General features: G+C 45.2%; 1 protein-coding gene across 1 annotated transcript in view; it reads right to left on the bottom strand.

Moving 5' to 3' along the window:
• Positions 1-12,864, bottom strand: part of tmem65 (transmembrane protein 65) — a 40,753-nt gene that overhangs the window by 9,571 nt on the left and 18,318 nt on the right. The window contains exons 2-4 of the mRNA XM_086280838.1: positions 4,875-4,919; positions 3,854-3,921; positions 3,641-3,695 (exon numbers count right to left, since the gene is read on the bottom strand). Of these exons, the coding sequence (XP_086136964.1) occupies positions 3,641-3,695; positions 3,854-3,921; positions 4,875-4,919 (168 nt within the window). The remainder of the gene's footprint in view (positions 1-3,640; positions 3,696-3,853; positions 3,922-4,874; positions 4,920-12,864) is intronic.

Here is a 12,864-nt window from a genome sequence, read left to right on the forward strand (position 1 = left end):
CTCACTGATGATGTCAGTGCTGCTGATAAAACACTGGGTCTGATTTAGCAGCAGTGCATTAACTGGACGTCTGCTGAGACTGTTTCTCCTTTTCCTATTGGCTGCTCTCTCTCCTAATGCCTAAACGCTCCTGTGAGGTCTTCCTCTCCTCCTGCCTGGCAGCTCCAGCATCAGCATCCCTCACCACTACAGATCAGTGTTACCTGCACACAGTCCACAGAGACTCCTGCCTGACCTCATCCATCAGCCTGTCCATCACTACGTTAAACCTCACCACCGTCTCTTAGTCCTCATACCTGTCCTGCACCACCCTCACATACGTCTCCGCCACTCTGACCTCCTCACGCAGTACCATCGTCACAGTGAAGCTCCTTCTCTGTACTCCTCCAGCCTCACCCTCTAACTTCACATCTCAGCATGAAGCCACACCGCTGCTCGCTGACAGCCGCCTCTCTTCAACAGCTTTTTCCCATATCTTCATCGCACGGCTCATCAACTTCATTACTTTGATCCACATGTTTGATCTGACCAACATTTCACACCGGATGCCCGGTGCTTGGAAGCAGCGCGGTGAGTACGCAGGAGATTGTTTATCTTCTGTAAACAGCCTGATGTTTCCCACACTCAGCAGACTTCTTTCTTTTTTCAATGAGTTTTGGAACAAAGTGCATTTTTGCACAATAATGAAACTCTCGATTAATGCTCGGACTTTTATCCGGACTTTTTTTGATTAAACTTTTATCATGATAAAATGTCCTAATTTCCCCATTAATCATTTAATTTAAAGTAAGCTCCCATACTTATTTAATTGTAAAGATGAATCTGAGCCACATTTGAATACAGCTAAAGCATCCAAATAACAGATTAAAAAGTACCGTGATCACCATCTGTGACATCGTCCTCCTTTTTCTGTATTTAATGCATGTTACATAAATCCTAACGCACTGCTTGCTTCTCCAAACATCCTAATTACACCCACGGCGTGTGGGGGAGATGGAGTGTGAAGAAGATCTTCCCGGATGTGTCCTTTTAACTCTTTTACAGACGCTTCCACCTGAGAAAGACTCCGGGGAAAAGTCTCGATGCAGGGATTTTACATCCCATCTGGTCCGGGAGTGCTACAGCATCCCCCAAGAGGAGCTGCAGGAAATATTCAGGCATCTGTTTCTCCTGCAGGAAACTGACAGCTGATTAAAGTTCAAATCTAACAGCACAAACATTTACCTGATGCTGAGGACGCACGCTTCCCTCGACAACAAGCTCCTTTTTAAGGAAGCCTTTAGAAACCCACCCACACATCACGCCCTGAACAGATAAGTGCATATACCTACAAGTGTGCAGTGCCAAGTGGCCCACATACATCTCTGCAGACTCACTAATGATGAAAAAGCAGAGCGAGTGTCCAAACAACACATCAAAGCAGAAACAGGGGAATCAGCAGGAGCGAGAAGGAGTGAAAGTTTTCGAGGATCAAAGAGCACCTTTGGAAAAGACTCCCGTCAGCTTCTTTGTCTTCTGCTTTCATGGTTTCACTGTCAGCAAAATCGGCTTTGCAACAACTCCAGCTCACTGACAGTACACCACAGCTCTGAATAATTAACGCTGTGGACTGCAGCGTGGAGGAAAATGCATTTGTTCATTGAAACTATAAAGCGTGTTTGTTTTGCCTTCAGGGAATCTGGAGGATTAAAAAGAGACAAAGCTTGAAGCTGGACGTGCACGAACGTTCCTGCAGGAGCTGAAAGTCCAGATGGACACCTTCCCCTCAAAGAGAAGCTCCTTGATGGCCAAGAGGAGGTGAGACGGTGAAACTAGCTGGCCTTGTTTCACCCAGAGCTGGGAGAAGACACGGGAGTCAAAGGTGCCAGCCCCCAAAATCTAACATAAACCCTGCAGGGTGGACAGCGATGACGCGGACGCGTCAGAGCCTGGATGGATGGAGACGTCACAGCAGAGCTATTGATCTACAGCCCGTCTTCAGCCTCCGATTTGCACTTTGCAGAGGAAAATGGAGCCAGGTATCCATGGAAACTGAATAATCGCGCAGGGAAGAGGGGGGAGAAGGCGAGCTCGGGTGCCTTTATGGTTTCGCAGAGCAATAAAAACCCAAACTGAGAACCGCAACAGGAGACGGGGTGACGGCGGGATCTGTCGCAATAAGCGGCAACAATTCTGTAGAATCGAGTGTAAGCGCTGGTGGCGGCGCGGGAGCTGCGCAAGCAATAAAAACGTCTTCCAGGTGAAGCCTGATGGAGAAGCCAACACTGCAGGTGCTGTGAAAGCAATCACACCTGGGAGGATTTTATGTGGGACTCTAACCTGGTGACAGGATGATTTTCTGGAAGGATTGTGCTTCCTTTATCTCCTCGTTTAGAACTACATCAACTTATGACTTTCCTGCTGGGCTGCTCTGTTATTGCTTTAATGCCAGTGGCACAGGGGGGTGGACTGCTGCCCATTTCAGACTAAATACAAGTTGTTTTCCTTCACTGAAGCCCTGAACTTTGCTAGATATCACCGGGAAGAAGCTGCGCATCCTGTAACTTTCACTTAGGTGTTCACTTAGGAAATGGAAGGAGTTCTGTAAACTCTGCACCAGGCCTCTCAAACTCCAGTCCTCCAGGGCCGGTGTCCTGAAACTTTCAAGTGTCCGTGCTGCAATTAGTAGGTCACTAGCAAGACTTGACTGCATGCTGAGGTGGCAATGCAGCCATTTGACTCATGTCAGCAGGCAGGCACATGGAAAAGTTTCAGGACACCAGCCTTAAATTCGTGGTGATATTTTGACTTAAGATCCACTCTGTAGTCCACATGTTGTCCTGACATTCAATCTCAAATCTCACTTTATCTGGTAAACAAAAAAACGTTTCTCAGCATCTTTGGCTTTTGTTGTTTTTTATTACGAATGCTAAAAGTTCATTTCCCATAACCTGAGATAAGCACCAGCATCATGTGCTGAGAGACGTTCCCAGCAGAAACAGTTTCTCAGTCTTATCTGTCGTCTGCTTCAGCGGCGTTTTTACAGCCACGCTGGGAGCAGCTAACGAGCTTCTTCCTCTCCTCCTTTTTCCTCTTTTTATGGCGCTGCGAACATTAAGATTACGATCTACTGTTTCAGACTACTATAAAGATAATTACTGGAGTTAGATATTTGTAGTTTTAAAGTATCACCCTGTACTGCGAGACCCTACGGCCAGGCTGAGGTGCACACTGAACGACCCTGAACGATATAAAACGAGTTGCTGAGATCGACAGATTTTCACTGCATGAGGCTGAAAACAGAGAAAACTCAACTCTGATCGGGAAGGTTTTGATGTGGTCACACCCTCCTCTCCTCCTCATCCATCAAAGCTTCGCAGCTTCTACCGGCTATTCGAGTGGGAACGCTCCTCAGTGGAGTTTCATAAATCAGGGATTTGAGGATTCATATGTACATATATTAACACATATTTGCTGTAAAACGGAGAAACGAATCATCTCACGCAGGAGAAATGGGAGCAGAAAGTTGCTTTGCTTGGTTATCCAATCAAAACTTTCTACATTAATCAATTAAAATATTCATTAGAAATGAGCTCAAGAAGGCCAACAAGATAACGAAGTCATTTTAGGTTTACGCGACTCATCGCCGCTCGGCTCTTACCAGCCATGGTGGAGATCCCCAGAGTGACTCCGATGGAAAGTTCGATTTGAGTTCCCTGGAGAATGAAAGAGAAAGAGGTGAAACGCTCATCCCGACTCAGAGTTAGCACATCGGGAAGAGCAGACAGAAGGAAATTACAGCCTTAATGCAGAGATAAGACTCTTTTTTCTTTACAGGCGACTAATTCCTGCAAAATGAGATTCAAATACTTACTGCTGCAATCATGATGGCATTATCCAGAAAGCCAAATCCAACAAAGGGGATGGCGTTGTGGAGTAAAACTGCAAATTAAAAGAAGGAAAATGAGAAACGTGGAAAGCACAGAACAGATTTATTTGAATGTAACTTGGAATAATTTGCACAGTGAACAGCTTCCCTGTATCTGTGATAACGGTTTGTTTACAGGAGACCCGTTCTGCTCATTTCCACCTGCATATTTATATTAACTGGCTCTGTAAGATTATCTTTGCATCACTCAGATAAAAAAGTCCTTATGCATCTTAAACCTGGCCTCGGTGACGCCCTTCAGTTCAAGGCTTTGCGAATATCTGCTTTTTAAGGCTGTTTCCTTTAAAGAAGACTAACTGATCATCTTTGATAAGAGCAGCATCCACTGTAACAGCAGAATAGTTAATAAAGCTAATTATTGATTTTAACTTCATATTTCTATTCGAGACATTATATGTGGGAAGCATTCAAAGACAGTCCAGGGCAAAGTGTCTTAAACCTGCACTCCTTCTAATCACCAGCAGGAGGCGACTCCTTTGGCTCGCTTGATTCGTGACCTCGGTAAACATGATCATGGGCTCAAAATTATCTTCATTTTGTGAATTTCAGTCCCAGTTTGAGTTGGACAGACAATAAAGAAGGTCTGCTTATTAGCTAAAGACATGTCGTTAGCCGTGTCCTTCGGCTCAGTCGGGAAAGCAGCCACTCTACACTCCTCCCTTCACAGGACAGGCAGACTTAATCGGTTACGTCCATCTTTTTTATACAGTATCATTAAAATCTGTCTGATTGGTGATTCTGTGCATGCATTTTTAATGTCCCGGTGACCAATGACAGTCACTTGTGAGGACACACAAGCCGGTCCTCACAAATTTGAAGCATTTTTGAGACTCAAAATGTGGTTTTAGTGTCAGGGTCACAGTTCGGTTATGGTTAGGGTAAGCAGCATATAAATACACACGTGTGTGTGCGCGCACACGTGTGTGTGTTTGTTTTAATCTCTCACCGTATCTGATCTGGGCTGCCGTCGGCGGCGAGGGCTCCACTTCATCTGAGAACAAAAAAAAAGCAAAGAGAAAATCAGAGTTTCACTCATTAACTGCTGAGGTTTGACTTCAAGTGTCTGCAGCAGCATGGAGACGCAGCCAGAGACACGGATTCACTTCTTTAGAACTTCAACTTTAATCATGGAGCTCATCAGTGTGATGTGCAATGATTAAACGCTCACACCACCACCCCACATGTTTCATTTATGCAAATATAAACCAAAAGGAATTTAAATCGAGTTAAAACACCAAGACGAGGCCACTTTTGTGTTTATGGCTCATGCTGTGTATGCTGCGCAGTGGATTCCCACTCTGAGTTGGGTGGGTCTGTCACCAGCCACAGCAGCTGGTCATTTACTTGCATTGCAGGACTAACACAGGGACAGGTGTCCACTCACAGCACGTTCACAATGACTAAGCTAACGCTGATGCCTGTGGACGGTGAGAGGAAAGCTGGAGTCCTCGGAGAAAACCAACGGAGGCAACAACGCTAACCGCTGCACCACCGAGCCATCGAGAAGGAAATCCTGTTTCCAAATAACGTTCTTTTCCCCCCAAACTTGATATTGTTTCTGCTGCTCTCTAACAGCCACAAACTCAGGTATCAAAGGGCTTCAAATATGAAAATAATGCATAAAAACCACAGTTAACTACCAGCAGATTCACTGAAACTCTGCGAGAGCGGCTTTCTGACGTCCATCCACAGACTGGCTAATCTCACGTGTTGGTTTGGTCCTCTCACCTTAATTGGTGCGAGGAGCAGCAGACTGGCTGGTGTGTGGAGCGCCCTCGAGAGACGCTGAGATAACTCGACAGAAGTGTGCCACTGGAGCAGACCGCACTCTCGGCCAGAGTCCAATTACAGGAGCGGGTCGATTACTGCGACGCATCGATTTCCCGACCTCTGCCTGTGCGTCTGTATGCTCCTCACACACTAGCTTCACCAAGTTTTCCTCCTGTTCTTAGAGCAGACAGTTTTCTCTGTGCACCCTCGGCTCTGAGGGACTGTGAGGCAAGAAGCCTCAGGTTAGACTCGTTTCCCCAAAAATAATTGTTTAATAAGTTTATATCCTTAAATGTGTGCAGCCTCACACAAACAATGATTCGCAGCCTCCTCAGACTGAGGCAGCATTAATGTATCGCTGGTATCACAGATACAGGTTTTCTCTGCCGCTGTCATAAGACAAGCAGATGAAGAGAAGTAATAAGAACAATATTTTATTTCTGTCAGCCCGAAACAATCAGCTGAGGGAAAGAAAATGAAGATTATTTCCTTCATTTTCTGTTTCTCGTTTTAAAGCCACACACAGAACATGATCAGAAAGCACAAACAATAAAAGATCATGGACACGAACATGAGCTGTGGATAACCTTCTTTAGTTTGATTTAGTAAACTGGATGGAAACTTAAATGTTGCTCCATGTTCAGTTTTAACTGGGAGGGCAGTGAAATGTCCAAGACCGATGATCAATATTTGATTTGGATATGCAGGAAACCAGTGCCAGCAACTGGGCTGATGGGATCCACATCCCTGATCTTAGAAACATCCTGTAGCTGCTTAGTTTAGTTGAAGAGGAGAAAATAGAATAAAAGAAACCCTGTGCCCTCCTTATTCAACCTAACATCCAATTACCACAAACCTCCAGCCTTTGTATTTGACTCTGAACAACTTCTCACGAGGAAAAAGAAAAAACATTCATACTGCAAGAAAAAGAAATCCTTCAGCTGAGGAAACCAGCGTCTACAAATTAAAGCTTCTCCGAAGGATCCGACGCTTCCTTCTGCTTCCTCACTGAAAGCTCAATAAGCCAAAGTTGCCAAGCAACAAAATCCCGTTCCAGTCAGCGAGGCCAGGCCTTAGCAACAACATTCATCCAGGAAGTAACTCGGCTGAAGGGTGTGAAGGAATTTAACAGGTACAAAATGTCACTCTTCACTCATCTTTAACTCATCTTTAACACAACAGGATGCCTCTGAAGTGTAAGGAGAGCCTCTCACACATCAGCACTGACAGCTTCCACTACAACAGCAGCAGTCGATCCCTCGCAGGCATGGAAAGCACTACTGGCTTTATTTTGGAGGTGTAATATTAAAAAGGAACGACAGGTGAGAGGCTGAGACGTGAATGTGTGATCCTGCCAATCAAGCAAACTGACTGATGCTCATTAAAATTCAAGCAAATGACCAGAAAACCAACTGAACTCTGAGATATTTGAGAATTCTGCAGTGTTTCCCGCCAACTGAAGGGCTTTTTGTGCTGTCAGCATATGTGAGTTTGCTGGGACGTACTTGTGTCCAAGTGGCATGAATATCATCAGATGGTGAGCTCGAGGCGCTGCGTAGATGCCCGAGTACCTGCCAAGTTTCTTCTGACCATATGGACTCATCAGCAGGGCATTATGATTAAGGGTGTGCATGACCGGACAACTACATGTTTTAATGTTGCAGCCTTTGCTAGAAACACTAAAACACCGTAAAAAGATGCAACAATGCTACGACCACCAGCACTGGTCTGCAGTACTTTGATATAAAGACTGATGTCAGCTCGGTCAGAATAAACTGGAATGTCACCAAATCAGTCGAGGTGACATGTGACCACCTTCTGCACAGAGGAGTGGACGCGAGCATGGAAGAAGTACTGCCCCTCAGGTCAGTGCTCAGTTTTAGTCAAATAGACTTTTTTGTGTGTTAGACGTTGAAACAAGAACAAATTAGTTACAATACACCAGCTACACACTGGCCTTTTAGGCAGACTTCAAAGAAAACAAGAATGAATGTTTGATCATGAGGTCTGCAACCGTATAGTTCTGTTATACTCTGTTGTGGTGTGCAGAAAAGAAATTAATTATTCCACTTACAGGTTTTTCCTCTGGAAATATTTACATTTGTGCTTTGTGACAAATAACTGAGGTTGAGTAGTTCTGGGAACAAGTCTGCAAAAATCCCAAACTTCACCCGATTAAATTCAGTCAACCTCACGATCGAGAGCATGTTCTCTGCGCGTGCAGACAGACTGGGATCGCTGGAATCACTCATTCGGGGTCCCATTCTGACCAGTTACACTGTGCACTTCAGACCTCAAACTGGTGCAGACAGCAAACATCAACTTCTGGTTTAATTGGACCCAAGTTTCCTGTGGAGGAACATCTCTGGAGAGGCCCGTCTGGCTGCAGCGGAGACGTTTTCAGTTCACAGCTTTCAGGCCTGAAGGCAGCACGTCAGGCGAAGAGTGCGAGCGTGTATTTATGTATTTGTGGAGACCACAAATTGGAAGTTTACTATACTTGTGGGGACCAACAGCCCTTATGGGGACCAAAATCCTGGTTCCCACAAGTCTGAAGGCATTTTTGAGAGCTATGGTTATGTTAGGTATTCATTTTTCATGGTTAGGGTTAGGGGCTGTCCCCACAAGATATGAATACCTGATGTGCGTGTGTGTGCGTGGGATATCCACTGAATGTCAATGAGAGGATCTGGTGGAGCTGCAGGCTCAATCCGATGTGATTTATTCAGATAATGTTCTGATTATACTCGCACGCAGGGCCACCTCGCTCTTCACACAATCACTGGAGTTTTCATTATGCAAACATCTCAGGAGCTTGTGTCTCACAATTTATTGTGTTCATCGAGAGTGTCACACTTCATTAGTAATTCATAGAGTGAGTGTTTACACTTTTACTTTTAAAGAAGTCCATGCAAAGAGAAAAGAGAAAGAAATGATAATAAACTCTGTGTACTTCAGCAGCATTATGAATTGCAGATTTTGTGCTCTGGCAGCAATAATTTCCCCTGACAGATGATACACTTAAAAAAAGCTCAAACCTGACCTTAAGCCTAATTATTATAAAGCACTAATTGATCTCTAAAGTTAACCAAAACTAAATAAAAGCTTTGAGCAGGTCCAGCCAGTGAGACCTTTAATCTTAGAGCTGATCAGTGAACCTATAACAGATTAATCTGAGGAGCACGGCGGTACAGTCTGCTGTAAAAGGCTGGGCCTTCATTAAACACACTTTGATCTCAGCAGCTTTCAACACTTCTTTAATCAGAGAGGCCAGCGTTCAGTTTTAGTGTGGCGATACCTCCAGTTTCATCAAACTGGGAGGGTGAAGGCCACACGTGTGTACACCGTGTTTAATCTCTGTCAACAGATGTGATCCTACATATTTATGTCGCACCACAACATCTTTGGTTCCCGTTTGCAGTTCAGGTAATACTGCTGAGTTTGTGCAGGCTTGGACTGGATGCAGAGAAACAGACCACGAGAAGGACAGAATAAATACTGCATTTATTAAAACGCAATCTGAAAACCATCAGTAATGTGTTTACATTCATAAACAATGGAGGGCACACAGAACACCATCTGCTGTGTGGAGATGCCCTGGCTACACTGAAAGCTGGCAGCTGAGCTGCCCACAGAGGCTAACCACAGGAACACGCTGGGAACACGCTGGGAACACACTGGGAACACACTGGGAACACACTGGGAACACACTGGGAACACACTGGGAACACACTGGGAACACACTGGGAACACACTGGGAACACGTCTGTGACGACTCGACTAAAAATCAGCAGAAGTGTTTGAGAATGCTGCTGACTTCCTGCCCTCTTCCTCAGCTGAGTGCAGCTTTGCTCTGGAGCCATTTCAAACGACGTGGAGCAGAGAGCAGCTTCTGAGTGCAATTTGATGGCACTGTAAGCCAAAGCGACTCGAGCAGAGTCTCGAGCGGGTGAGATTAGATCCAGAGCCCACATCAGAAGCAGAGCGTGACAGAGCATTGCTGAGGTGGCCGATAAATCTGCAGGTAAGTCTGCAGACTAGTTGGGATTTTGCATTCATGCAGAGTGTACGTGTCAAAGGAAAATCCAAGTTAGAGATAAAATGGACTGTTACTTACATTAAGCACCGTTTTTCACAATAAAAGTAACAATACAGGAACAAAGCGTTTGCTCTGACACTTGGAAACTCACAGGTTTGAATTTGTGGAACTAAAACGTTCCTGAAAAGCAGCACGACTCTGAACTCATCATTAATGTTTCTGAACGCAGAAATATTAAAGATTAAAACAACAGAAACAAACCAAAGATGAAACGTTTCCTCTGACCTGAAATACTCTGTGTGAAAACAGCTTCAGGGTCTTTTACATTAGAGCTGACAGAACCTTTGCTGTTCTCCTCTTGAACCAAACTTTACCTCCCAGCAGCAAGCATCTAAGAACTAACCTCTATTTTCCCAGCCTTCAAATCATTTTGCCTCCTGGCGTGTGGGGAGGACCGCAGCCTCGTGCAGCCGCTGTACTGGTGACTTTGTGTCTTTCTTTTTTAGGCCACAAAGAGCGAACAACTCATTTTCACTCTTTTTCATTTTGACTTCCTTGCGCCTGCAGTGTGAGTACAAACACTGCGACTCCTGGGAAAACGTCCAGAAATAGGTCTGCCTGATGCAAGCGAAAAATTAATATCACTGTACAATCTGCCAATAGCTGCAGATTTGGAGTCAGATGAGTAAACGCTGACGAGTTCAGCTCTCGAGTGTTTCTGCTGCAGGGTATCTCATAAAGCTGCTAATGACAGCAGTGTGAGTGGAACACAGTTCATGTGTCAGTGTGTGATTAAATCAAACATAAGCTGACTGTGTGTGTTTGTCTGCGTACACATAATTAGACTTCAGCAGATGCAGCATCATCTGTCTGCTGTCACACTGCTGATTAACAGCGTGGAAATGCTTCCTGCGACACGCCTGACGAACACAGCCAACGCCGCAGACACAAGTAAATATAAATAATCACCACAGATGACATCGTTTCACAGCCACAGCTGGACTCAGAGAGGGATTTATGTATTTATCTATTCCTGTGGCAGATAATACGCTCCATTATTAACACTTGTGCATGCATAATATCAACAGTGTGCAGCTCTGAAGGTACAGAGCTAAATCCACCCAAAAGTGGAAATCAGGATATTTACTCATGCATTTGCATTTTTGAGCATCTTTTGTGCTCCTTGAAAACTTCAACCTTGAACACTTTCAGTGAAATGTTTCCACTGGCTCAGTGAAAATAAGACAAATGCTTACTCTCATATTCTCTGTGAGATGAAATCCTCAGGATTGGCTCCAAAATCAAACAGATTGTTCTTCTAACATTTTCTTTCTCCCAGAAACTTTTATACTGGGAACACTGGCAGCATTGGAGTTCACCCACAGGAGGTCAGAGCGCTGCACAAGCCAACAAAAAACTAAAACCTTGACTTTGTGCAAGAGCACAGTCATGCTGAAAGGTAAAGGACAAACGCAAAGAGCCGATGGCCCCGAGTCTTTTTCCTGCTCTGGTGACCTGCTGTAAGCTGCAGGACCACGCATTTGTGCAGCAGGTGGAGAAGCTGCTCACGTCAGGCTACGCCGATCTCACCGAGGGTGCAGGACAAGGACAGCCACCAGGAGCTCTGTCCAACACGCTGAAGAGGAGCAGCAAACAGAAATCTGCTGCTCGGTTTTCTCATCTGTTCCACGTTATTTGTCAAATACGGGGCGATCGTGGCTCAAGAGTTGGGAGTTCGTCTTGTAATCGGAAGGTTGCCGGTTCGAGCCCCGGCTCGGACAGTGTCCTTGGGCAAGACACCCGTTGCCTACTGGTGGTGGTCAGAGGGCCCGGTGGCGCCAGTGTCCGGCAGCCTCGCCTCTGTCAGTGCGCCCCAGGGTGGCTGTGGCTACAATGTAGCTGCCATCACCAGTGTGTGAATGTGTGTGTGAATGGGTGGATGTGTAAAGCACTTTGGGGTCCTTAGGGACTAGAAAAGCGCTATACAAATACAGGCCATTTACCATTTACCATAGTCCGTGTGCGCGCATGTAGCAAAAAGAAGCGCACACACACAAAAACTTTTTAATTGAAGAGAGAAGACAGACCGTCCTATCAAGGATGCGGGCTGTTATGTCTCTCTCTCTCTCTCACACACACACGGAGCAGAAAGGGAAATTAACACCAACCTCCGGCCAACTGCTTCTCCTCCATCAGCCAACCTGGCGGCTCATCAACCGTCACTCAGAGGTTTCTTTATATTAGAAACTTTGCTGCTCACGCAGAGGAAAAATAATTGGTGGTGTCAGTTTGGCATCAGTCGTTTTAAAGCAACCTCATCCCCATTTTCAGCCTGGGGTCTAAATAGTTGTCATTTATTAAAATTATAAATATATATTTTAACTCAAAAGTACAGTTTTTAAATGTAATGTTGCTGAAACAACAAAGTAATAAAAATAAATAAATCTATCTGATTGAGGAATCACTCATCTTTGGAAAAGAGAGTTTATTACAGAGAAATGGCTCTTTCAAAATAAAAGCTATACTAGACGCTTCTATATTCTCAGCAGCATATTAAACATATCAGGTCCCCATAAGGAGAATCCTGTGCTAACGGCTGTCTAAATGACTCGGGTAAAGTTTGTAGCATGCGTGCTTGTTGTTTTTGTCTGCTTCCACTTGTCTTTGCACTAGGATGATGTTGGTGTAAATGTACAGTCATATTTGTTGTGTTCCCACTAGTGCTGTCAGCGTAAATCTCGTTAAAATGACGTTAACGCCACAACACGGTTAACGAGCTACCGCGGATCGCCCCGTGCGTGGGGCTGGACGGCGCCAACATGTTAACGAGCTAACTGCGCTAACACACTAGTTCCCACCCATGTAATTGAGCATTGCGTGGCACATCCAACATACTGTTTTACTTTAGTCCATGACGCGCTTACCTTCAGGGTCATACGTCACATGAAAACCAAGATAGTTCCAAACGCCAGATCTGAATGAGGGTGGGGGAGGTCCATGTTGCAAGGAGAGCTTAACTTCTGTCTCGCTAACTTGCCCTGCGCTCAGTGAATCTGCGTTCGACTGCTCCGCCTAGGCTGCACTGTCGAGTGCAGATCCACTGAGCGCTCCACACAGACAGCATCGT

Source organism: Aulonocara sp. 'chitande type north' Nkhata Bay, linkage group LG22 (genome assembly GCF_057382095.1).
Source record: "Aulonocara sp. 'chitande type north' Nkhata Bay isolate Kocher_YH1m ecotype deep benthic linkage group LG22, A_spYH_male_GT1.1, whole genome shotgun sequence".
Lineage (NCBI taxonomy): Eukaryota > Metazoa > Chordata > Actinopteri > Cichliformes > Cichlidae > Aulonocara > Aulonocara sp. 'chitande type north' Nkhata Bay.